Here is a 24,898-nt window from a genome sequence, read left to right as displayed (position 1 = left end):
ATTGCTTTCCATGACTTTGTCTCGGCTAGGAATCCCTCTTGGGTTTTTATAACGGAAACCTGGGCCACGGAGTCGTCGGGTCCGGATCTTTTGAACGCAATCCTGGAAGGCTACGCGTTACATAGATCTGATAGAGTAAAACATAGAGGGGGAGGTCTGGCAATTCTTTACAAAACCTCTTTTGTTTGTCGCATGCAAGTCCTCTCTGAGCCCTCTGACCCCTTTCAGGCTATGCACTTTTGCATTTCCTCTTCTCCATCGGTATCCTTTACGGGTCTTCTTATTTATAGACCTCCTGGTCCCAGGTCCAATTTTAGTCATGATTTGTTTAGAATTTTGGAACCTTACTTTGGTAAATCTCATTTTACCATCCTAGGGGACTTAAATTTCCATTTAGACGACCTGAGTTCGAAAGACACTGTCTCCCTGATGGATCCACTTACCGCATGTGGTTTTCTTCAGTTGGTGAACAGTCCAACTCATTTGGCAGGGCATATTTTGGACGGGGTGTTTTCCAACGACCCTAGGCTCTCCTCGGGCCCCCCCGTACCACTGGTCTGGTCAGATCATTTGGCCGTGCCCTTAGAATTGATTTCTTCTTCAGGACCACTGACTACCCAGGTTTCCGCCAACCGAATCCCCAAGAGATGCTATAGGAATATCACAAATGAGGCCCTTGCCCCCCTCATTGGATCCGTGGCCCTCTTAGCCACTAGAGATGCCGGTGCAGCTGCACAGGATCTCGACAATTCCATCACTAGAGCAGTTGATGTGCTAGCCCCAGCATCTCTTCGCTATTCAGCAAGGGCTAAAACCTCTGCCCCCTGGTTCACAGAGTCTTTGAGACTCTTGAGGCAGAATTGTAGGAGGCAGGAGAGGAAATGGCGGAAATCTTAGGAGCCGATGGAGAGAGACTGTCATAAGCGGCTGCTGGGAGAATATAAGGCCAGGATCATCAGGGAAAAACAGGAATTCTTTTCCAAACGTACGATGTCCCTTACTTCATCGAGGGAGCTTTTTAAGATTGTCGATTCTTTGTGCTCCCTACAAAAACCGGACCCGGTCGTAGGCTCGCAAGAGCTCTGCGACAGGATTTCAGAGTTCTTCCACTCTAAAATTGTGGATATCTACCTTACGTTAGAAGCACAAAAAAAGACTCTTGATGTCAATTCCAGTCTGACCCAGGATAGTCCTGAGCCTTGGTCTAGAGATCCGGCTAAGACCCTTATGGTCTTTCCCCCACTTACCATTGAAGATCTTCGCTCTCTGCTGAACAGAACTAAATCAGGCTCCCTGCTGGACCCCTGCCCTTTAATAGTTCTGAAGGATTGTAGGGATACCCTGTTACCACCATTATTGGAGGTGATGAATGGTGCTATCCTTCAGGGTATCTTTCCGGCAGCCTGGAAAAAGGCGATAGTTAAGCCCCTTCTTAAAAAGCCCGCCCTGGACCCTAAAATTTTAGACCTATCTCCCTGCTCCCAGCCCCTGCCAAGATGCAGGAATCTCACCTGAATTTACATCTTACTGCTTTCCTTGATTCCTCTGGGTACCTGGACCAGTCCCAACATGGGTTCAGGAAATCCCACAGCACTTACTGTGGTGATGAATAATATCCGAACTAAGGTTGACCAAGGTCAGACCACCCTGCTAGTTTTACTAGATCTGACGGCTGCCTTTGATACCCTGTCTCCCTCGACTTTAACAGCTCGTCTGAGGGAGATAGGGTTGCAGGGCTCAGCGCTCAGCCTTCTGTCCTCCTTTTTAGAACTAAGAGAGCAGAGGGTCAAGCTTGGAGAGTTCCTCTCCCCTGCCAAGCCGCTGCAATGTAGGGTTCCTCAAGGGTCGGCGTTAAGTCCGACCCTGTTTAACATCTATGTGGCCCCACTTGCTAGGTTACTAAAATCGCAGGGGATGGAGTTTGTATCATACGCAGATGATACACAGATCATGGTGTCCCTGGCCCATTCGGTCAGCACCTCTGCGTTCAGCTTCAGGAACTGCATGCAAGCAGTTTCCGAATGGATGATTCCAAATTCCTTGAAGCTGAATGGCGAAAAACTGAGGTGCTGGTCTTTGGTAAGGACCAGGAGATCTGGTCCAGTGAGTTGTGGCCCCCTTCGTTGGGAGCCTGTCCTATACCATCACACTCTGCCAGGAATCTTGGTGTTATTTTTGACACCTCGCTGACTATGAACCTCCAGGTGAATAGAACTGTGGCTATCTGTTGGGGAGTTATCAGGATTCTTAGGAGACTCGTTCACTATCTCTCCCCTCAGGCACGTAAGCAGACTGTAGTTGCGTTGGTGTCTTCCCGGCTGGATTACTGCAACACTCTGTGTGCAGATATCAATAAGGGCCTTATTCAGCGCCTTCAGAGTGTGCAGAACGCGGCAGCGAGATTTGTGTTGGACGTCCCCAATTCCTTCTCTGCCACTTTAGCCAGGAAGAATCTCCATTGGCTTCCAATCCAGCACAGAATTTTGTTTAAAATTCTGTGTCTGGTTTTTGGAGCACTATTGGCAGGACATTCGGATGCTTTAGGCTCCCTGCTAACCTGCTATACCCCCAGCAGGAGCCTTCATTCTTCCAACATGAATCTTCTGTGTATCCCGCGCATTAAAAAAGTCAGATGGGGAGGTAGGGCCTTTGCCACCGTGGACCCCCGTTTGTGGAATGCCCTCCCCACTGACATTAAGGCGCAACCCTCGTTGTCCCTTTTTACAAAAGCATTAAAAACGTGGTGTTTCATCAAGGCCTATCAGCAAGCTTGCGCTGTGGATATTATAGTTATTTGGATTAGGCGCCTTGACGCCCTATGGGCTAAGTAGCGCAATATAAGTCGGGTTTCATTCATTCTCCCGGGTGGGATTCCCGCAAGAAGTGGTGAGCGACCGAGGAACGAACTTTATCTCCAAATACATGAAGGCCCTGTGGCAACAGTGTGGGGTGACGTACAAGTTCACCACCCCATACCACCCCCAAGGGAATGGCCTGGTTGAGCGATTTAACCGTACCCTCAAGGGGATGATCATTGGTCTCGAGGAGCCCCTGAGTCGCAAGTGGGACATCCTCCTACCCTGCCTCCTGTTCGCCTACCGAGAAGTCCCCCAGAAATCCTTGGGGTTTAGCCCCTTCGAGCTGCTCTACGGGCACCCCGTCCGGGGGCCCCTCAGCCTGGTCAAGGAAGGTTGGGAAGCGGCACCCCAGGATCCACCCCCAGATGTGTTCCGATACATCCTGGCCCTCCGAAACCAGACTCGGAGGTTCCGGGAGCTTGCCGAGGCAAACCTCGAGGCAAGCCAAGAAGAAATGAAACGTTGGTATGACCAGAATGCCACTCTGGTCGAGTTTCAGCCCGGCCAGCAGGTCTGGATGATGGCCCCAGTGGAACCTTGTGCTCTTCAGGACAAGTGGACCGGGCCCTTCAAAGTGGTGGAACGCAAGAGCCAAGTGACCTACCTTATAGATGTGCAGTCCCCCAGGAACCCCTTGAGGGTCCTCCATGTGAACCGCCTCAAACCCCACTTCGTGCAGTCCGAGTTGAGTCTGCTCCTCGCCACAGATGACGGAGCGGAAGAGGGCACGGAGCCTCTCCCCGATCTCCTAAGTGCGAAGGAAAAAGATGGCTCCGTAGAGGGAGTGAGTCTCTCCTCCTCCCTCACCCTTGGGCAACGCGAGGACTGTCGCCAGTTACTGGGACAGTTCTCTGACCTTTTCTCTCTCGTCGCCGGTGTCACCGGTTGGTGCGTTCACGACGTGGACACTGGGGACAGCCCTCCGGTACGGCACAGAGCCTACCGTGTCCCTGACAGAGTCCGGGCCTGCATCAAGGCCGAAGTCTCCAAGATGCTAGCCCTGGGGGTGGTCGAAGCCTCTGACAGCCCATGGGCATGCCCCGTGGTCCTGGTTCCGAAGGCGGCCGCCCCTGGCGCTGTTCCCGAGCTGAGGTTCTGTGTAGACTACCGGGGGCTCAACGCAGTCACCAGGACCGACGCTCACCCCATTACACGAGCAGACGACCTCATTGACCGCCTAGGGTCTGCTCGCTTTCTCAGCACCTTCGACTGCGGGTACTGGCAAATCGCCCTCACGGAGGGGGCCAGAGAGAGATCCGCCTTCTCCACTCCGGATGGCCACTACCATTTCCGGGTGATGCCCTTCGGAATGAAAAATGCCCCCGCCACCTTCCAGAGGCTGGTTAACCAGGTACTGGCTGGGTTGGAGGGATTCAGCGCCGCGTATCTAGATGATATCGCTGTATTCAGCTCCCACTGGACCGAACACCTCCAACACCTCTGGGAGGTGTTGATGGCCCTGCGTCGAGCGGGTCTCACCATCAAAGCAAGTAAATGTCAGATCGGACAAGGGTCAGTGGTCTACCTGGGGCACCAGGTCGGGAGCGGCCTAGTGCCACCCCTCTACCCCAAGATCGATGCGATCGTTGCCTGGGAGGCCCCCACGACCCAGACGGAAGTGTGGGCTTTCCTGGGGCTCACGGGGTACAACCAAAGGTTCATAAAGGTGTATGGCAGCATCGTAGTCCCCCTCACGGAATTGAACTCCAAAAAGCAACCGAAGAGAGTTAGCTGGACCCCCGCCTGCCAAGAGACGTTTGAAGCATTAAAAGTCGCCATGTGCACTGCCACGTACTGCAGGCCCCCGACTACTCCCGAGAGTTCATGGTCCAAACGGACGCGTCCGAGCATGGCATCGGAGCAGTCCTGTCTCAGATGAATGAAAAGGGCCTAGACCAGCCAGTGGCATTCATTAGCCGGAGGTTACTCCCTCGAGAGCAAAGGTGGAGCAGCATCGAGCGGGAGGCCTTCGCGGTGGTTTGATCCCTGAAGAAGCTGAGGCCCTACCTGTTCGGTACTTACTTCCAAACCGACCATCGACCCCTCCGGTGGCTAATGCAAATGAGAGGGGAGAACCCCAAACTCTTATGATGGTCCATCTCCCTCCAGGGGATGGATTTCACTGTTGAGCACTGGCCTGGTGCTGACCATGCCAACGCGGACGGCCTGCCCCAGTTCTTCCGCCTCAGTTAAAAGAACCCGCAAGGGGATGGGTAGTTTCTGCCTTTCAGCTGGGGGGGACGCGTGTTGGACCTGGCCTCGTGGCGTGGTTCCCCCCCGTCCCTCAGCACCCGGGTAACCTAGCCCCGCCCCCGGCCGCCATTACCCTTCCCGAGGTCCCTGACTCCCTAGGCCTTGCCTGTCCCCGGCCCCAGCGAAAATTAGGCTTCAGACGCGCCATGCCCGGCTGGGGGGTAGAGGGCTGCCTGAGTGAGATAAGACGAGGAGTTTCGATTGCACCTCTGGCCTCCCCTGGGAGACTGGTTTCTCTCACACCTCTGGCCTTCCCCTGTGGGCCAGTTTCGATCACACCTTTGGCCTCCCCGAGAGCTGGCTCCAGACCCTGCTGGGCGTCTGTGAATTCCCGGACACATCTTCTAAAGGATCAAAGAGCCAGCCGACGGAACACTCCAACGACCAGCCCCAAGGCATGAGATCCCCGCCTGCGAGGGTCCGGACATCAAAGGGCCACAGCGCTATATCAAGGCCCGTCCAAGAACTAGCGGGCAGTTGGTGTACTGGACAAGAGAGCCCTGCTGATCTGATCGCGGCTCAACCCTTGGGGAGAAGACTGAAACTTGGGACTTATCGAGCCCTGCTGACGCTGTCGTGGCTCACCCTCGTGAGGAAGGAACTGGAACCTCGTAGCCCTGCTGACCTCGTCAAAGATCATCCTTGAACTCTAAGGACATTCGTTGAACACCCTGAGCCCTGCTGACGTGGTCGCGGCTCCTCAAGAACTGACAGACACTCTGTTCACTCCGGATCGAGCCCTGCTGACATCGTCGCAGCTCGAGGAGTACTCTGGTCCAGCTGGACCATCGACGCTACCAACACGACCTGGTTCGAGAAGATGTGAGTGGAGCAGCCAGTACGATCACCATCTTCCGTATCCCCCGGCTCGAGGATTGAGAGCTGTGCGCAGGGTACGCTTCGTGCTGGCCTAAAGATCGAGACTGTCCCGCTTCCCTCTTCCTCATCACTGAGACTTTACGATCCCTCGATCGCTTGTAAATACGTGTGCATTTTGCCTAAATCTCTACTATTGATAAAAAACTTGCTTACTGAAATCCACGGTGTGGTGTCCGTTCATAAGTGTGGTGTGAGCTCAGTGTGTACGATCCTAGACTCGAAGTCCTCCCCGGCGAGGACCCCACGTTAAGGCTCGGCGGGGGAGAGGTGGGTCACGGAGTGGTCGGGAGAGCCTAACCTGGCCCTCTGGGATCGCCCCTTCTAACACTGGGTCACTAGCCAGTGACCAGGAAGGAACCTGGAAGGATCCAGGCGATGTCGGGTGATTTCAGGTGAAGAGGTGAACCTTGTCTCTGCAGCCATGAGGACCAGGAGGTGTCGACGATAACCAGAAGCTGGATTCGAGCTGTCACACCAAGGATATAGTTGACTGCGGTGTCAGTATCTGGATTGGACCCAACAAGCCTTGGCAAACACAATCCATGCAGGAAGTGAAGATTGGCTTTGAGTCAGACCAGCAAGGTCTGGAGAGCTTCTCCTTTGCATGGAAGCTAGGACAACACTGGAGCAACCAGGCCAGTGGTGTAAATTAAAAAAGAAGTCTTCAGAGGGCTCACTAGCCAACGGGATAGCAACCGGGAAGACGCGTCAAGCTGAAATGCAAGAGCAGGCCCCACGCAGCACTCATGCAGTGTGGAGGGCTCAGCTTCAGTGCAAATGGTGCTTGGGTCTGGGGCTTCTCATACTCCAATGTACAACTTCGAGTAATCTCAGGAGTCTATGCAGTTAGCAAAATGCAGGATGTCCAGGTAGTCTGGTCCCACATCTCTCGTGTCCGCCATGGGTCTCAGCTTTACTGGAGGTGTGAGTCGGGGTCTGAGAAGTCTGGAAGTCCAGTCCAGAGTTGCTGAGTTTTTGGGTTCCAGCAGGAGCGTCGACAAAGCAAACCAGCAAGTTACTGGTGGTGCCTGTTTGCACAGGGTGGTCACTCCTTGACCACAAGGGAGATGTCTTCAGTCTTCTAGTCGAAATAGAATGTTAAAGGTCCAAGAATTATGTATCAGAGTTTTGTTCCAGGATAATATAAAGTCTGGGGACACAGCTCCTATACTTATACTAAGGAAAGGGGCTGGATTACCTGCTAGGTCCCTCCTATGGGTAGACCTGGGAAGGGGGTGGTTACACCCCTTTCCCTTTGTCCAGTTTTGCACCAGAGTGGGGCTGGAGTGCCCCAGCAACTGCTTTAAAACGGGCTATGCATGGAGCACCTTGGGTGCCCCAGGCAGTGTCTGGAAATGCATCTTTCCTTTCAGCCCACCCTGCCCCAATACACTACAGGCTATCATGGGAGGTGCTGGCACCTCCCTCGACAGGAAACCTATTGTCCAGGCCTCCCTTGCTGGAGTTTCACCCAGCAACAGAAGGTCAGACTCGTGTCTGTGGCAGCAGCATCCATTTTGTGATGCTGAGGCTCTGTTTTACTTTAACCGGGGTTAGCAGTAACTACATGTCTTCTCCCTCTAGAAGGGTGGAATGCTACCCCCGCCACCAGAACTCGTGAGGGGGGGTAGTATTCCAAATTGTTTGACACCTTACACAACATGTTTTGATAAAGCCAAACCAAAGTTAGCATTAACCGCGAGGATTATAATGCACTTAAGAGTATATGGTATGGATATATCATAGAACAGCTACAAGGAGATGGTTCCGAAAGCTGCAGAGGGGCTCAGCTCATGCTAGGGCACCCTCTCACATAAAACCAAGCACTCTGCCTCCAGGATTGTTAAGGCCTGCCATAGGAGTGACTTATAGATTACTATGTGTCTATATATAAGGTAGATATAGATATACTATATCTAAGTAAGGGGAGATTACACCACCTTACCCAAGCTGAGTGATCAGCCTGTGGTGTCAGTGTAGATGGCCAGCCAGGGGTGGCATAATACATGTTTCAGCCCCTGGTAGGCCTTGGATGCACCTATGCCCTGGGTACCATGGGTACACTATACAGGGGCTCACAGAGGTGACCTAGTAACCAATCTGGTATGTACCTAAAGTACTTGATATCAATTTAGAGAGAGAACAGCTGGGCTGTGGGTCTGATTAGCAGGCCCACAGCCACACTAAAGTCGAAAAACCAGAGTATCACAGCAAAAGTGGGGGTGACCATAGGAAGCAGACCCTACTCTCCTACACTACAGACTCTATGACAGCGCCTGGAGGGGTCGAAGGCTAAGAGTGGCAGAACCTCCTGCACAGCACAGGGAGAGAGAGCTGGGGAGAGACTTCCTTCTTCCACCTCCCAGTCATTACACTGCGAGCAATGATCTTGCTGCAGAGGTGAATGCAGCAAGGAGACGCCCGGGGAGGGCCCGCGGTCCTGGGGCCCGTCCGCGGCTAGTGACTGTCTAGAGAAGAGATTTGAGGAGACAGAGGTGTAAGCACGATGCGGTAGGGGAAGTACTCGACTCCCACTGGGGGTGCATTCATCCGGTGGTAGTGGCAGGTACATGCAAAAGTACACAAGAGAGTGCAGCAGAAGCCACCCTAAGGGACTCTGCAACGCTGTAGAGCAGAGACATTTTCCCTCCTCTGGGATTGGTATTCCAAGGGTTGCACCATCTGTTGAAGCATTAATCTGCGGCATAGTTCACCCAGTGTGGTAACATGGAGCCATGCACTCCCTGGTCTGATGAGTGATACAGGAGCAATGCACAAGGGTACTCGCTCTGGGGCTACCGGATGCCAGCCTGGGCATTAGTGCGAATTGTGCGAGCAAGCATGCTGGCCACTAGGATGCAGGTGACGCTGGGCGGTCTTTCCGGACTATGAACTCCCCCTCACTCCTAGATATTAAAGTAGTGCCTACTCATCCTGATTAGAGTGAGTGTGGGAACCCCCTCATAGGGGGTAGTGAATTTGACTGAAGTTAGGACCCCCATGGGGCCTGTGGGGAAAGGCCGTACTGAGACGGGGGAGCCCTATGACTGCTGAAGAGGCTGTGCCCTTCGGACTCGATTGTGCCGTGGCCGACCCTCCATCCTGGTGTGTGCCACCAGGGGCGTTGGAAGGTGCTGGCATCTTATCACCTGGACGCAGGCCAGAGATAAAGAACCAAAGCCTCCTTGACAGGGCAAAATGGACAGATATGTCAAGGTAGTGACACACGCGGTGGAGGTGGCTTCACTGCGGAGCCCAATAATGCTGCTCTTCTCCAGGCTATCCAGACTCCAAGGGAGGCCCCGGAAAGGGGGATGGGAGAGGTGCTCTCCGAGGTGTCTCGCTTACGCCAGAACCACTGAAATGTGGCGAAGAGGGTCACCTCAACGGAGAATAGGATATCCGAACTAGAGGACACAGAGCAGGCCCTAAAAAAGGATATGGCAGAAGCCCGGGCCATGAATTTGGAGGTGGTGTGGCGGCTCGAAGATGCTGAAAATAGGGCTCAACGTAACAACCTTAGGTTTGTTTGATTTCACAAGGGGGTCAAGGGCACAGACATGCAACGATTTCTGGATGCTTTGTTACGAAGTATTCTGCCACAAGACAAACTCTCTCCCAGCTTTGTAATTGAAAGGGCCCACCGTGCACTGGGGAGTAGGCTGCCCCGAGGGTGCCACCAAGGCCAGCCATAACCTGTTTCTTGAATTTTCAGGACAAAGATATGAGTCTTACGGAGGTGCATAAAATAGGAGAGGTATTCCATGATAACTCCAAAATTATGATTTTTACAGTTTACACAAGGGAGGTTTAGCACTAGAGGCGCACATGTGACACAGTGAAAGTTAAACCGCGATCCCTGCAAATACAATACATGTTTCTCTTCCCAGCCAAGCTGGAGGTTCTGAGAAAGCATGGGAGTGATTGGAGTACAAGCCCCGGCTGATGCGGACTGAGCAACAGAATCCAGACAGGGGTGTACTGCCAGCCGAGTTGCTGCGCCGTGGATCGGGCGGAGAGGACACTGATCCTGACAATAATTGACACCACCCCCTGGAGGCGGAGAGACCCAATGTGAGACAAGGGGGGCTCATCAGGCTTGGACAGTAAAGATGTAGCGGCCTCCAAAAAAGCAGGTCGGTGGACCAGGAGAGAGGACTCCTCATGTGGGCTTACAGGGGACGATAACGAAACTGAATCTAAGACTCCCCACCCACTGGTGGTTGTCATAACACATGGAGAAGGAACATTATGTGTCCCCTTCAGACCCTACTGACAGTGGTTGTTTAGTCAAGGATGTAACCAGAGAAACCAGGGCCCTGATGCATGATGGAGCCACAATCTGCCAAGAAAAACGTAGTGGCAACAAACTGATTCATTGTTTTGGTTTGTTTGCTTCTCTTGGCCACTGCTACCAGGAGTTGTCGGCCCTGATTGTGTGAGTGGGTGTTGGGGATTCCAACTAGTGGCTGGGGGGCTACAGACCTTTCACATCCCCTGTCGAATATTTTTTGGTGTGTTATGGGGGTCTGCCCTCTCAGTGGTCTTTGGGGTTAAGGAGGGGGGATGGAGGGCTCATTGTTATGAGGGTTCAGGAAAAGTTAGGTCGAGACACTATAGCGCAGCTGCAGCAGTTCACTAAATACCCCAACAGAGGTGGTATGCGCCACGCTACCTGCCATTTCATTGGGAAGGGCACTGTCCCATTCTATTGCCCCTTCTCCCGATGGGTACATCACAAGTGGACATTAAGGCCCTCTCTGTTCTATCATGGACGGTGAATGGCTAGGTGACAGGAATAAAAGGGGTCTGTAACCCAGTCTATCAAGCGTCAGAATCCAGATGTGATACTTTTACAGGAAACCCATCTCACAGGCACTCAGTGTAAATTCTTGGAGAGAGTGACTTATGCCACAGTTGCCCATGCGTGGTACACTTCTAGGTCCAGAGGAGTAACTATCCTGTTTAGAAAAAAACACCTTTTTGTATACATTAAACAACAGACAGACCCACTGAGGAGATACGTGGGAGTGCTGGGGTTTTGGGGCGGGGCAGGACTAAGGCTATGCTGATTACTGCCTATGCACCCCCTTCTTTATCCCCCCACTCTGGAAAAGTTAGCCAAGTTATTGCTAGAAGCATACTCTCCTCTCCAAATTTTGGGAGGTGATTTTAATGATCTAATGAAGACCGAGAGTGATAGCTGTGGTTCACGTGGAGCTAACACACACCCCAACCACTCACTTTTTTTTGCAGCCACCCTGGGCCTCTCTGACATATGGTGGCGTGCCCATCCTTCCGAACAAAAATATTCATACTTATCGGGGGCTCATAAAGCTTTTTCTTGCATAGATTATATTTTTGCTCCCGCAGGACAAGTGGATATGGTCCAACTGGATGATTACATAGCCAGCGGCCGGTTGGATCACTTCCGTCTGTTAGGTTGTACCCTCAAGAGGGGGGAGGGGTGTATTGGAAGCTAAACGCACAGGATTTCAGCAATAGGGAGGTGACAGTTGGGTTGAGGGTAAACTCTGAACTATATTTTCAAGAAAACGGGCACTCAGTCATGTTCAAAACAACACTGTGGCAGGCATATAAAATGGTCCTCCGTGATAGCGCCCAAAACCAAGAGAAGGAAACCAGTGGGAGCCTTGGAAGAGGCGAACGCAGCTGTTGAATGCCAAGGATAAACTTGGCCCAGACCCTAATCCCTCCACCCTTAGACATATAACACTTCTGAGGAAGGAATACAAGTCCTTAGCGCAGGAGGGAGCCAAGACTCCGATGACAGCCTCCCTGCAGCGCCTCAGCGACATCGGAGATAAAGCGGGTAAACTTCTTGCCTGGCTGGGTAGACTGGAAGCAGAAGCCAGATGGGTACACCAGCTTAGACTCTCCCGGGGTGCCTCTGTGGAATCCGAAGAAGCGATTGCAGAAACCTTCATGCAATACTCTGAGAAGAGGCTCGGCCGCTCCAGACCCAGCTCAATATTGACCAATATTTGCAGTCGATAACAATGCTGACTCTGGATACCAAGGCTAGAGAGGCTTACAAAGCAGAGATCACACTGGAAGATGTACAATCTGCTATTACTAAGCTTAAAGCAAATAAGACCCCGAGACCTAATTGGATTCCTGCTAAATTGTATATACTATTTTCAAGCCTTCTGGGAATCGGGCCACTCCTCCGAATTTGCAACGGGTGGTCCTAGTGGTTATACCCAAGGACGGCAACCCTAGGGTCTGCTGCAGTTCTTACTGCCTGATCTCATTACTTAATATTGAGGTTAAAATACTGGCCACAAGCTAGTCAGCTAGACCGCTGCAAGTCATAACGGCTTTGATTCATAGAGACCAGTCTGGAGTTATGTCCTGGAGATCCCCCCGCTACAATTTCCGTAGAACCCACAACTGGCTAAATGAAGTCTAGAAGCGTCCAACCCCCATATATTCCTTGCATTGAATGCCGAGAAGTCGTTCAACGTAGTACATTGGCCCTTCTTAGATAGTACTTTTGGTTTTGGTCCCCGCTATAGGAGGTGGGTACAGTTACTATACCAGGCTCCAGTGGCGGCAGTCCGGGTAAATGGTGTGGTCTCTTTCCCATTGGTAGAGGCAACCGGCAGGGCTGCCCATAGGCCCCCTCCTTTTTGCCCCGACGAAAGAGTCTTTAGCCTGTGCAGGTCAGAACCACCCTGACAATCATGGCTTCCAGCTCCCTGATGAGAAAGAGGCAGAAGAAAAAAATGTTGATCTGTTCGGAAGATATCCTACTGTATTTGACTGAGCCTTCCTTTTCTTTGCCTGTGACTTTCCAAGTATTTTTAGGAGTATGGGAGGTATGCCAGATACTGTATCAACTGGGGTCAATCGGTGCTCTTTCTCCCACAAGACGGCTTGGAGATGCCCCCCCACCCCGACAGTTACCTACACGTACCTCGGATTCAAATATCTGGGTATATTTATGACAGAGCGAGGAACCTGCTTTCCTCACAACCTCAGGAGGGTGATCCAATCCTGTGAGGGAAATATGGAGGGATGGAGCAGGCTGCCCATCACACTTATGGGGAGAGCACCTATGTTCAAGAGGATCTCTTTGCCCAAATTGCTGTATGTTCTGCAAGATACTTATTATGGGATTCCCCCCAAGGTTTTCCAATCCATAAAGAGTGACGTGAGGAAACTGTTGTGGGAAGGTGGTCACCCTAGAATTGCTCTAAAATACCTGCAATGCAGCCAATATAATGGCGGGCTTGCCTTGCCGCACATACGAGCTTATTATTGGGCCGCGCACCTCATCATTATAAACAACTGGTAACTCGCCCCAGACAACCACTCCACATGTGGGTTGGAATGGACACAATGGAGGGGTGGGTCACATTTCCTATATCTATATGGAGGTGGCGGGAAGGGCATCTGCTACTGGCAACACAGGTCACTTTGGTGGTTTGGGAAAATGCATTGAAATTGATTGGGTGGCGTGGGAGGCCTAACAGAGAAACAGCGTTGTGGGAGGGGGAAATGGCTCCCCGAAATGCGGAAGTTGCAGGACTTTGGACCCTGGGACTTGCTTGGACTATCTAAAGTGGGGGATCTGTTGGAGGACGGTGTAAGAAACTGACTCTATATGTACTGTACCAAAATGAGGTACAGTGTGTATAGAGTCCAAGGGTCTCCCGAGGTAGGCAAAGGTTAAAGTTAGATAGAACCTTACTCTCTGTGGTCGAGTGGTCGAGCAGTAAGGCAGTATCAGAGGACAGTGTTAAGCATTTAATGTACACACTCAGCATCTGAATTCATACACTCAAGAACTGAACTCTAGGCCAGTTGTTGTATAAAGAAAATATACTGTTGTTTTATTTCTAGAACCAAACAAGCTTGGTACAGGTAAGCATTAAATTACTTTTCAGATATGGGATGCTGTTGTTGAATAAGTTAAAAATACAGTAGGACTTTGTACCAATTCGTGTTTACAGGGGTTGCAATGCAATGCACGAACGTAGTAAATTCAGTACATAGAAATCAATAGGCTTTTTAAGAAAAATGCGGTTAATTACTTTTTGAGATTACTTTTTCTAACACAGTGCTGGTTCCTAGATGCAGCACTGGGACATTTTCGGAAAACAGTTGATGAAATGCGTGTTAGTTGGATGTATGATTTTTAAAGAATATTCTTGTATTTCAAAAGTTGACACTCGAGGTAAGTACTCAGTCTTTAGAGTTAGGGTCCTGGGGCTAGACTCAGGGGTCTCCTAGGGTCAGTGATGCACTGTTGTTGCACCCTCAGCGGCACTAGGTCGGCCAGGTGCAGAGTGTTGAGGCCCAATGTTATCCAATGGCGGATAGGTGGGCTCCGGTTGGTGGCTGCCGGCAAGCAGGCCATGAGGCAGTGGGAGTGAAGCTCCTAGGATTTAGCTCAGGGCAAGTTGGGGACCAAAGTAGCACCAATGGTGCACCCTCAGCAACACTAGGGCGACCGGGTGCAGGGGGCTGTTTTGAGGTCGGGTGCCCTGTTGATTTCAATGGAGATTCTCCAGGACACAGAAACCCTGCAGGCTCAGGGAGGAGGATCTTCTAGGAGCGACCACCACTTTGAGGGGTAATTTGGGATGTTGAGGGATGGTTTGGCACTGCTATGTTGGGCACACAAACCTTGGGGCGTCGGGTGCAGGGGTGCCTTTGAACGTCAGATTTTCTTAACCGCTCTGGTCGCGGTAGGGGGGGTCCTCTGGATTAAGGCTGCAGGCGTCGTCTGGAGGCTTGAGGCAGGTCAGGAGTCACCGAATCTCGGGTCAGGAACACCTTGGGGGACCTCCTCATGGTGTTTTTTCACTCGAGCTCGGGCTGTGTTCGGCGGGTGCAGAGTGGGCTGGATTTGCGGTTTCTGGCTGGCAACAGGAGCTGCAGTTCAAAAACACGTCCGGTGTTCACGGGAGAAACAGTCTTGAAAGTGAAGGCAGGCAGGTCCTCCGGGGTTTTTGAGGTTGCTTGGTGCTGGACACGCCGGGGTTTCGCAGGAGCAGGTTAAAGGGGAGACAGGCCTGTAGGGCTGGGGCCAAGTCAGTGGGCGCCGTCCTCTTGTTAGCTCTGCACAGCTTCTCGTTCTTCTTCTTCTCTTCTTTTCTTGTTCTTGTTGGATCTGAGGAAGCAAAGTTCAGGGTGCCCCTAAATACTAATTTAAGCAGCGTTACAGGTAGGGAAAGGGTAGGGACCAATGGTTCCCTTCCCTGTGGTGAGTACACCCCTTAGTCTGACACTCTCCTGTGGGAGGGGGCGGGAGCCTGTTCCTAGGTTCCCCCATCCTCAAGATGGCGGGGACTCGAGATTGTCCTTCACCTCACCTCCCCCACCTGAGGGGGGGAGTTGGCAAAGGTGGGCACACCTCCCTTCCTCACTTGTTTTTCCGCCTGTTCTCCCACCCAAAGTGGAAGCAGCAAATGGTCTGGAGAGGCTGACAAAGGCGGCATACCTTTGAAGCTTCCCCTTCGTGAACCCTGCCTATCCTGGGCGAGGAGGCTTGGCACCTTGTCCCAGGATGTGCATTGTTTCATGCCCCAGAGAGCAGCAGGCTCTCGACCCAGGGGTCCAGAAACATGTCTGGTGGTGGCAGCTGAAAGCAGCCACTCAGTCAGGTCACTAGAAGTTGGTCGAGTTTCGGGGGGCATCTCTAAGATGCCCTCTGGGTGCATCTTACATTAAATCCCACACTGGCATCAGTGTGGGTTTAATGTGCTGAGAAGTTTGATACCCTACTTCTCAGTCTTCAGTGTAGCCATCATGGTGCTGTGGAGTTTGTATTGCCAACCTCTCAGCACCATATACTCTTAATGGCAACACTGCACAGGCCCTGGGTACTTGGTTGGCAGGAGCCAAGGGCACACTCAGTCAAAGCACATCAGCAATTCAGCAAAAAGTGGGGGCATACCAAGCAAGAAAGAGGGCACTTTCTCACAGGCGGTGACATCATGTTGTTTGCATTGCTTCAGAGAAATTATGAGATGAACGCCAACCAAAGAGCCTTGGGGGATGCCACAAGTTACAGTTCGCGAAGTAGAAGAATAAGAAGAAAGCTGACCCGCCTGTTGGCTGTTCTCCAGGAAAGAGGAGACCCAACTCAAGGCCACAGGTGAGATGCCAGCTCCCCGGACACGGTCAACCAAAAGAAGATGGTCGACCGTGTCAAAGGCCGCCGATAAATCGAGAAGTACAAGGGCCTGAGTGGATCCATGGTCAGCACTAACTCTCAGTTCATCCAAAACTGAGAGAATAACTGATTCCGTAGAATGAGTGGGACGGAAACCAGCCTGATAAGGATCAAAATAATTTGAGGCCTCCAAAAAAGAACTAAGGCAATGGGTGACATATCTCTCCAAAACTTTACCTAAAAAGGGAAGCAGGGAGATTGGTCGAAAATTGGACGGAATAGTTGGATCCGCTCCCACCTTTTTCAAAACCGGAACAATCTTAGCTGATTCAAAAAGATCAGGGACGACGCCCAAAGCCAATGATTTGTTAAGAAGGGGAGGGGCGATACTGACCGAGAAAATCTCACAAAGGATGTGTGAGGGACAGCTGTCAGTGGGAGAGCCCGATTTCGTGGAGCTCACCAGGCTGAGAAAATTCTCTGTCAGAATAGGTGGAAAAATGTAAAGGAATGTGTACTGGGAGGGGGTAGAGGAGGATCAAAGAAGGGAGAAGGAGAAGATATATGGAGTTTGATAGTAGAAATTTTTGTGAAGAAATAATCGTGAAGGGAGTCACACAGGTCCTGAGAGGGGAGAGGTTTAGCAGTGACTCGATCAAGTTTGGAGAGACTGTTGAGGAGGGGGAAAATTTCCTTGGGCTTATTAGGAGATGATAGAATCATTGCAGAAAAGTATTGAGTTTTTGCAATGAGGATATCATTTTTGTATTCCCTCAGAATAGCGGAGTAAATAGTTTTGTCGGAGGGGTCGTAACGCCGACGCCACTTACGTTCTGCCTGTCTGAGCTGAAGTTTCTTATTGTAGAGAGGAGGAAAACCATCTTTGCGCATCTTGTGAACGTTTAAGTCGAATCAATCTCCAAGGGATCAATTCATCACAGGATGAGGTAAGCCAAGAATTTATGGCCAAGGCCTGGTCATGAAGGGAAGAGTCTGGATTATTAGCAATAGTCGGACTAGAGATGGAAAGCAAGGAGCAGAGAGAATTAATATTTACTCACCCCCAGTTTCTCACTTTGATGTTGGTAGGTAAAGGGGTACTGGTCGTGGGTTTTAGTAACAATGAGAATGAGACCAAATAATGATCAGACCACAGACTGGGAGAAACCGAGAGTAAAGAGATGTCCAAATTAGCCGACCAGATTTGGTCCAAGGTGTGGCCAAACTTATGGGTAGGTAGATGAACCAATTGTACCAGATTCAAATGAGTAAGCAAATCAGAAAACTCCTTAGAATGAGGGTCCTCCACAGAGTCGCCAGGCCAGTAGTTAAAATTGCCTAAAATCACTATACGCGAGTTATTTACTGTCAAATTGGCCAGAATCTCGCCCACTAGGGAAGGAAAAGCGGGCATCGATTGGGTAGGGCGGTAAAACAGAACACAAACCAGCGGGGGAGAAACAGACATGGTTTTCATAACTAAATAATGAACCGCAGAAATCGTGGGGGAGGGCATTAGAGAGAAAGACCATCTTGAGTGAATGATGGCAGCCACCCCACCCCCACTTTTACCAGTCGCACGATCTGAGCGCAAAAGACAATAGTTTTCAGGAAGGGCCGCTAAAATGTCTGCTGAAGATGCGGGGGTGAGCCAAGTTTCGGTAAGAAATAAACAATCCGGTTGGACTTGGTCGAGGAAACAGAATATCTCTAGCTGGTGCTTAACTAGTGAACGAATAAAAAGCAGGCATGCCGAAAATACCGCAGGGGGGTGGACAGAGGAGGGAACTGTTGGAGGGTTCCCACTATCTTTGGGGACAGGAACTTTCCCGAACTGCATGGATCAAAGAGGGGGGATCGGGGAGACAAAAGAGACCCAAAGTAACTAGCTTGGCCTGTGTGTATTTAGGAATAAGCCACTTACCCTGACACGCCATTAGTTCTGAGGAAGTGTAGATGAAATTTTGGGCAGCAGCCTGGCCCCTGTCCCCAGTCGGGCGCAGACGGGCACAGACGGGCTTGCCTTTGGTGCGCCTTCGGCGCGCCTGCTGCGCGCGTCCGCTGCACGACCAGAATGACATGTGGACTTTGTAGTCCACCAACGTGACTCCTGAGGTGAAGCATCGCCCCCTGGATCAGGTGTAGTGAGGTCAGGTGACTCATTTCCTCACAAGCCCTCCGCTCGAACGGGAAAACCCGGCGTCGGATCAGGCTGTGACGAAGAGGCTGATGTGAGCTGTGATTGTGCCTTATTCATCCATTCATTCTGTTGCTCCCTGCTGGCAGTTACAGATGTGGTGTATTCATTAATTCTTTTCTTCCCTACTGGGAGTTTCTTCGGTGTTAAATAATTAGTAAATAATCAGTCAATATTTATTTCTTGTGGGGTTTGGTACAAACCATTGCAATGTAAAAACATACTTACATTAAACTATAAAAATATTTTTAAAAGCACAGCTTTAGATTCAACATTATAGTACAGACTGAAGCTAAACCTGTTTACGGTACTCGTAGTAAGTACAGGTGACACCTATTGTGTATTGGTTACTCCAGCTGAAGCTGCTTTTAAGAACTAATGTTACTGCAAGGGTAATCTTCTTACTTTCCCGCCCAAACAAATAATTTAAAACATTTCCCAGTCTGGAGTCTTCCAGGCCCTATTTCTGTTTCCGCTGTGGGGCTCGCGGGGTCAGAGGTCAGTGTGCTCGTCTCCCTGATGCCTCCTGGGACAGGAGCAGTGCAGCCCTTTCACTGTCAGTAAAATCCTCGCCTCATTAACAGGAAATACCTTCATAACTCTGAAGAAGAAAGATACCAGTGAAGGAAGCTTTGCACTGAGTGACCCCTGCCCTGACCCCTGCACTAACCACTGCCCTGACCCCTGCACTGACCCCTGCACTGACCACTGCCCTGACCCCTGCCCTGACCCCTGCCCTGACCCCTGCACTGACCACTGCCCTGACCCCTGCCCTGACCCCTGCACTGACCACTGCCCTGTCCCCTGCACTGACCCCTGCACTGACCACTGTACTGACCCCTGCACTGACCCCTGCACTGACCCTGCACTGACCCCTGCCCTGACCCCTGCACTGACCCCTGCACTGACCCCTGCACTGCCCCCCTGCACTGACCCCTGCACTGACCCCTGCACTTACCCCTGCACTGACCTGTGCACTGACCCCTGCACTGACCCCTGCTCTGGCCACTGCAATGACTCCAGCCCTGACCCCTGCACTGACCCAGACCCTTGCACTGATCTCTGCACTGACCCCTGTACTGACCCCTGCACTGACCCCTGCACTGACCCCTGCACTGACCCTTGCAAAGACCCCTGCCCTGACCCCTTCACTGACCCTGCACTGACTCCTGCACTGACTCCAGCCCTGACCCCTGCACTGACCCCTTCACTGACCCCTGCACTGACCCCTGCACTGACCCCTTCACTGACACTGCACTGACCCCTGCCCTTACCCCTGCACTGACCCCTGCACTAACCCCTGCCCTGACCCCTGCACTGACCTTTGTAATGACCCCTGCACTGACCCCTGCCCTGACCTCTGCACTAACCCCTGCACTGATCCCCGCACTGACCCCTGCCCTGACCCCTGCCCTGACCCCTGCCCTGACCCCTGCCCTGACCCCCCACACTGACCCCCACACTGACCCCTGCCCTGACCCCTGCACTGCCCCCTGCACTGCCCCCTGCACTGCCCCCTGCCCCCTGCACTGACCCCTGCACTGACCCCTGCAATGACCCCTGCACTGACCCCTGCCCTGACCCCTGCACTGACCCCTGCACTGACCCCTGCACTGACCCCTGCACTGATCCCTGCACTGACCCCTGCACTGACCTTTGTACTGACCCCTCCACTGACCCCTGTCCTGACCCCTGCACTGACCCATTCTATGACCCCTTCCCTGACCCTGCACTGACCCCTGCCCTGACCCCTGCACTGACCCTGCACTCACCCCTGCACTGATCCCTGCACTGACCCCTGCACTGACCCCTGCACTGACCCCTGCACTGACCCCTGCACTGACCCCTGCACTGACCCCGTGACGCTCATGACTGCTCTTTCTTCCACAGATTCGAAAAATGTTCCATGCGGGATGAGGAGAGCTTACCTGAGCCCGGGTCCACCGATGAGGAGAGGTCACCTAAGTACTGGTGCTTTAATTGTTGCATGCGGTGTAAGGAGACCAAGCCAGACATGTCTGCGCTGTGCGCGGTGCTGAAGGATCCGCGGAGCAGCCTGCGGGAGCTCAGGTGAGTCGAGTCGGGGGAGTCATATCCACCGAGTCCATGTTAGGGTCAGACGTGGGGGCTCCTCTTACGGGTATAAACCCCCCTTCTGCTTTCAGCAGCAGTTCTAGGATACCGTGAGGTTCACCGGTCAGATCCAGTTTTAATGAGATGGCTCAGCGAGCGAATGCACCCATGCCAGGATCTGTCTGCTCCTTTCAGTCACCGGTCCCTATTCTATTGCGATGGCTCAGCGAGCTAATGCACCCATGCCAGGCTCTGGCTGCACCTTTCAGTCACCGGTTCCTATTCTATTGCGATGGCTCAGAGAGATCATGCACCCATGCCAGGCTCTGTCTGCACCTTTCAGTCACCGGTTCCTATTTTATTGCGATGGCTCAGCGAGCTAATGCACCCATGCCAGGGTCTGTCTGCACCTTTCAGTCACCGGTTCCTATTCTATTGCGATGGCTCAGCGAGCTAATGCACCCATGCCAGGGTCTGTCTGCACCTTTCAGTCACCGGTTCCTATTCTATTGCAATGGCACAGCAAGCTAATGCACCCATGCCAGGGTCTGTCTGCACCTTTTAGTCACCGGTTCCTATTCTATTGCGATGGCTCAGCGAGCTAATGCACCCATGCCAGGGTCTGTCTGCACCTTTCAGTCACCGGTTCCTAATCTATTGCGATGGCTCAGCGAGGTAATGCACCCATGCCAGGGTCTGTCTGCACCTTTCAGTCACCGGTTCCTATTCTATTGCGATGGCACAGCGAGCTAATGCACCCAGGCCAGGGTCTGTCTGCACCTTTCAGTCACCGGTTCCTATTCTATTGCGATGGCTCAGCGAGCGACCACTGAGCCTTGCTTAGGCCTGGTCGCCCCCTCGCTCCTCCTGCTGCCTGCCTCCTTGCTCCTGTGCCCCAGCACTCGCCAGCACTCGCCTAGGGCGACCCAGCCGCCGCTGAGCCGCCCGCCCGCACCAGACTTTCCCGCCACTGCCTACCTGCAGCCCGCCCCCCGCGAGCCCATTGGGCGACCCGCTCCCGCCCCCAGCTGACCCTCCCTCCCGGCTACCTTCTTATGTCACCCCACGCACGCGCAGAGGGCGCCCCGATTGTGTGCCGAAGGTGCGCCAAAGGTAAGCCCGTCTGCGCCCGTCCTCGCCTCGCCCGCGCCCAGCGCCAGTACCCCTGGCCCCCGCAGAGGCCAGCCTACCCGCCAGACCTACGACGCCGCCACACTCAATGCACTCAACACGAACCCCCGGATGCTACCGAGCCACCCCGCGACGCACTCACGGACCCTTCTGCTGCCAGTCCTGCAACTTCTCCTGCACCGCACCCGCCAAGCCGAACACCAGCAGCAACCACCTGAAGTGCATCCTGCTCAACACCCGCTCCGTCCACAGACATGCCGTAGAACTCTGGAACCTGCTCGACACCACAGCTCCAGACGTCGCCTTCCTCACGGAAACCTGGATGAACGCCTCCTCAGCGCCCGATACAAGATCACCCGGAGGGACCGCGTCAACCAGACTGGAGGAGGCATCGCCATCGTCCACAGGAACACCATCCGCATCACGACCAGCTCCGACGACACCCTCACCGCCGCCGAACACCTCCACTTCCAGATACACACCGACCCCAAGACCACCCTCAGAGGTACCCTCATCTACAGACCCCCTGGACCACGCACACAATTCAGCGAAGACATCGCCGACTTCATCAGCCCGCACGCCCTCCCCTCCGCTGACTACATCCTCCTTGGGGACCTCAACTTCCACCTGGAGAACAACAACGACCGCAACACCACCACCCTGCTGGACAACCTCGCCAACCTCGGACTCAAGCAACTGGTGACCACCCCCACCCACTACGCCCGCCACATGCTTGACCCCGTCTTCTCCTCCAACAAGGACATCTCCTTCAGCCACTCCACTGGACAGACCGCAGCTGCGTCCACTTCAGCTTCAGAAGGACCACGCTCCACCACCACCCGCAACAGGGCCCCCGCAGAAGCTGGAACAAGATCACAGCCGACCAGCTCGCCACATCCCTGAGCCAGAACCCCCCCCCGCCAGCTCAGCGAACCCCAACCAAGCCGCCAACAACCTCACGAGGTGGATCAGCAACTGCGCAGACGACCTCGCTCCGCTGAAAACCCCCCCGCCAGACCCGGCTCCAAGAAAGCATCCTGGTTCATCGACGAACTCAAGAGCTCCAAGAAGAAGAAGAACTGCCCAGCCCTCGAGAAAGCCTGGCGCAGAGACCCTACTACAGACAACATGACCACCCTCAAGCTGGCCACTCGAAAACATCACCAACTGATCCACGCCACCAAGAAAACCGCATTCAAGGACCGACTGGACAACTTGTAATTGTAATTGTAATTGTAAGTGGATTTATAGAGCGCGATTGATGCCCGGGGGCGTCCAAGCGCTAAGGGACCAACAGATGGTTAGGCAGAGGCGGGAATAGTACCAGGAAATTACTGTGGGGAGTTAAAAAGAAGAGTCTTGAGCTGTTTCCGGAATGAGGTAAGATTGGAGTTAGCTCTCAGATGAAGGGGAAGGGCGTTCCACAACTTGGAGGCGTTATGGGCGAAGGTCCTACCGCCTGATCTGGCTCTTTTTATTCTGGGTGCGGTGGCCATGAAGGTCTGGGTTGACCGTAGGTTTCTGCTAGGATGGTAGTGAGAGATTAGGTCGCGGGTGATAATGGGGCCTATGTCCCAGAAGGCCTGGTGGGCGATACACAGGGCTTTGAAGTGGATTCTTTGGTGGACTGGCAGCCAGTGTAGACTGGTCAGGCCAGCTCTGATGGATTGTCTGCGTGGGAGCTGGAGCAGTGTCCGGGCTGCACAGTTCTGCACTGTTTGAAGTCTCCGCAGTGTGTAGTCTGGTGCAGCGAGATACAGGACGTTATTGAAGTCCAGGCGGGACTGGATCAGCCCCTGGATGGCCACCTGTTTAGCCTCCATGGGTAGAAGATGAAGAATTTTTTTGAGCATTTTAAGCAGGCCAAAGCAGGTGGCCGAAAGTTTGGTAGCTTGTGTGTCAAATGACAGGGTTTTGTCGAGCCACACCCCAAGACTCCTAATGTTGTCCTTGGGTGTTGGAGGGGTACCCAGACAGGGTGGCCACAGGGAATTGAAGGAGCTTGGGTTCGCGGAACCTAGAAGCATCATCTCCGTCTTGTCCCCGTTTAGCTTGAGTGATGAGGCAGACATCCAGCTCTTTTCCTCCTCAAGGCACTTACAGAGTCCTCCGCTTATGGGAATGTTGGCCTCCTGCGCCAGTGAGACCACCAGCTGGGAGTCGTCCGCGTAGGAGATGATCTTAACTCCATACGGACGAACAACCTCAGCCAGTGGCCTCATATAAATGTTGAATAGCGCCAGGCTTAAAGAGGAGCCTTGAGGGACCGCGCCTTAAAGGTCTGCTGGTGGACACTGATTCACCGTCGAATACCTGAAAGGATCTGTCTTTCAGGAAGGACTCGAACCATAGCCAGGCCTTGTGCTTGACACCAACATTTGACAGACGGTTCAGCAAGATGTCGTGGCTGACCGTGTCAAAGGCCGCGCTAAGGTCAAGGAGGATCACTGCCACTGATCCTCCTTGGTCCAAGATTTTTCTGGATTCCTCGGTGACCATGAGGAGGGCGGTCTCGGTTCCGTGCTTGGGTCGGAAGCCTGTCTGGGTGGGATCTAGTAGTTGGTTGGTTTCTAGGAAGGTGACCAGATGGCTGTTGATGTATTTCTCCAAAACCTTGCTCAGCCAGGGAAGTAGGGAGATTGGCCGATAGTTGCTGAAGTCTAGGGGGTCCAAACTGGGTTTCTTCAGCAGCGCTTTAACCATGGCCCGTTTCCATCCAGGCGGTACCGTGCCGGAGGAGATGGAGGCATTCAAGAGGTCCATTATGATGGGCGGGTGACCTGAGATGCCGACATTATAATGTCAGGTGGAGCTGGGTCATTGGGGGAGCCAGATTTGACTTTCCGGGCTACAGTTTCCAGAGATACCAGATCTAGGGGGGGAAGTGATCTAGTGTAAAGGGAGTCTGTGGGGAAGGGTGTGCCAAGGATGGGTTAGTCGAGGCTGTGACGGGGGCGGCCAAGGGGGGGAAGGAGGCGTAGATTTTGTCAACCTTTTGATGGAAAAAGGCTGCCACCTTGTGGCAGTGCTCTGAGGATGTGGTTTCCGGCAGGCTGGGTGGTAGCTTGGTGAGATTTTTTACTATTTGGAAAATCTCCCTAGGTTTTGATTTGGCTAGAATGATTTTATTGGAAAAATATGCCGCTTGAGTAACTTTGATTTCTTCCTTGTACTCTTTAAGTAACATTCGGTATTGGGTTTTTTCCATTGGAGAGAAGTCCAAACGCCATTTCCTTTCAGCTTTCCTGCATAGGCGTTTCTTTGCCCTAAGGGCCTCTGAGTACCAGGGTGCGGATTTGTGGGAACGTTTCAGAGTGGTTTTTCTTTTGGGGAGAGTATTGTCAAGGGATAGGGTGATCC

General features: G+C 52.7%; 1 protein-coding gene across 1 annotated transcript in view; it reads left to right on the top strand.

The window, feature by feature from the left end:
• The window catches only part of LOC144805763 (NACHT, LRR and PYD domains-containing protein 3-like), a 526,287-nt gene that overhangs the window by 151,981 nt on the left and 349,408 nt on the right, over positions 1-24,898 (top strand). The window contains exon 5 of the mRNA XM_078672252.1: positions 20,225-20,404. Coding sequence (XP_078528378.1) covers positions 20,225-20,404 — 180 coding nt within the window. The remainder of the gene's footprint in view (positions 1-20,224; positions 20,405-24,898) is intronic.

This window comes from Lissotriton helveticus, assembly GCF_964261635.1.
Source record: "Lissotriton helveticus chromosome 1_1 unlocalized genomic scaffold, aLisHel1.1 SUPER_1_unloc_23, whole genome shotgun sequence".
Classification (NCBI taxonomy): domain Eukaryota; kingdom Metazoa; phylum Chordata; class Amphibia; order Caudata; family Salamandridae; genus Lissotriton; species Lissotriton helveticus.
This window is presented reverse-complemented; position numbering and strand designations above follow the sequence as displayed.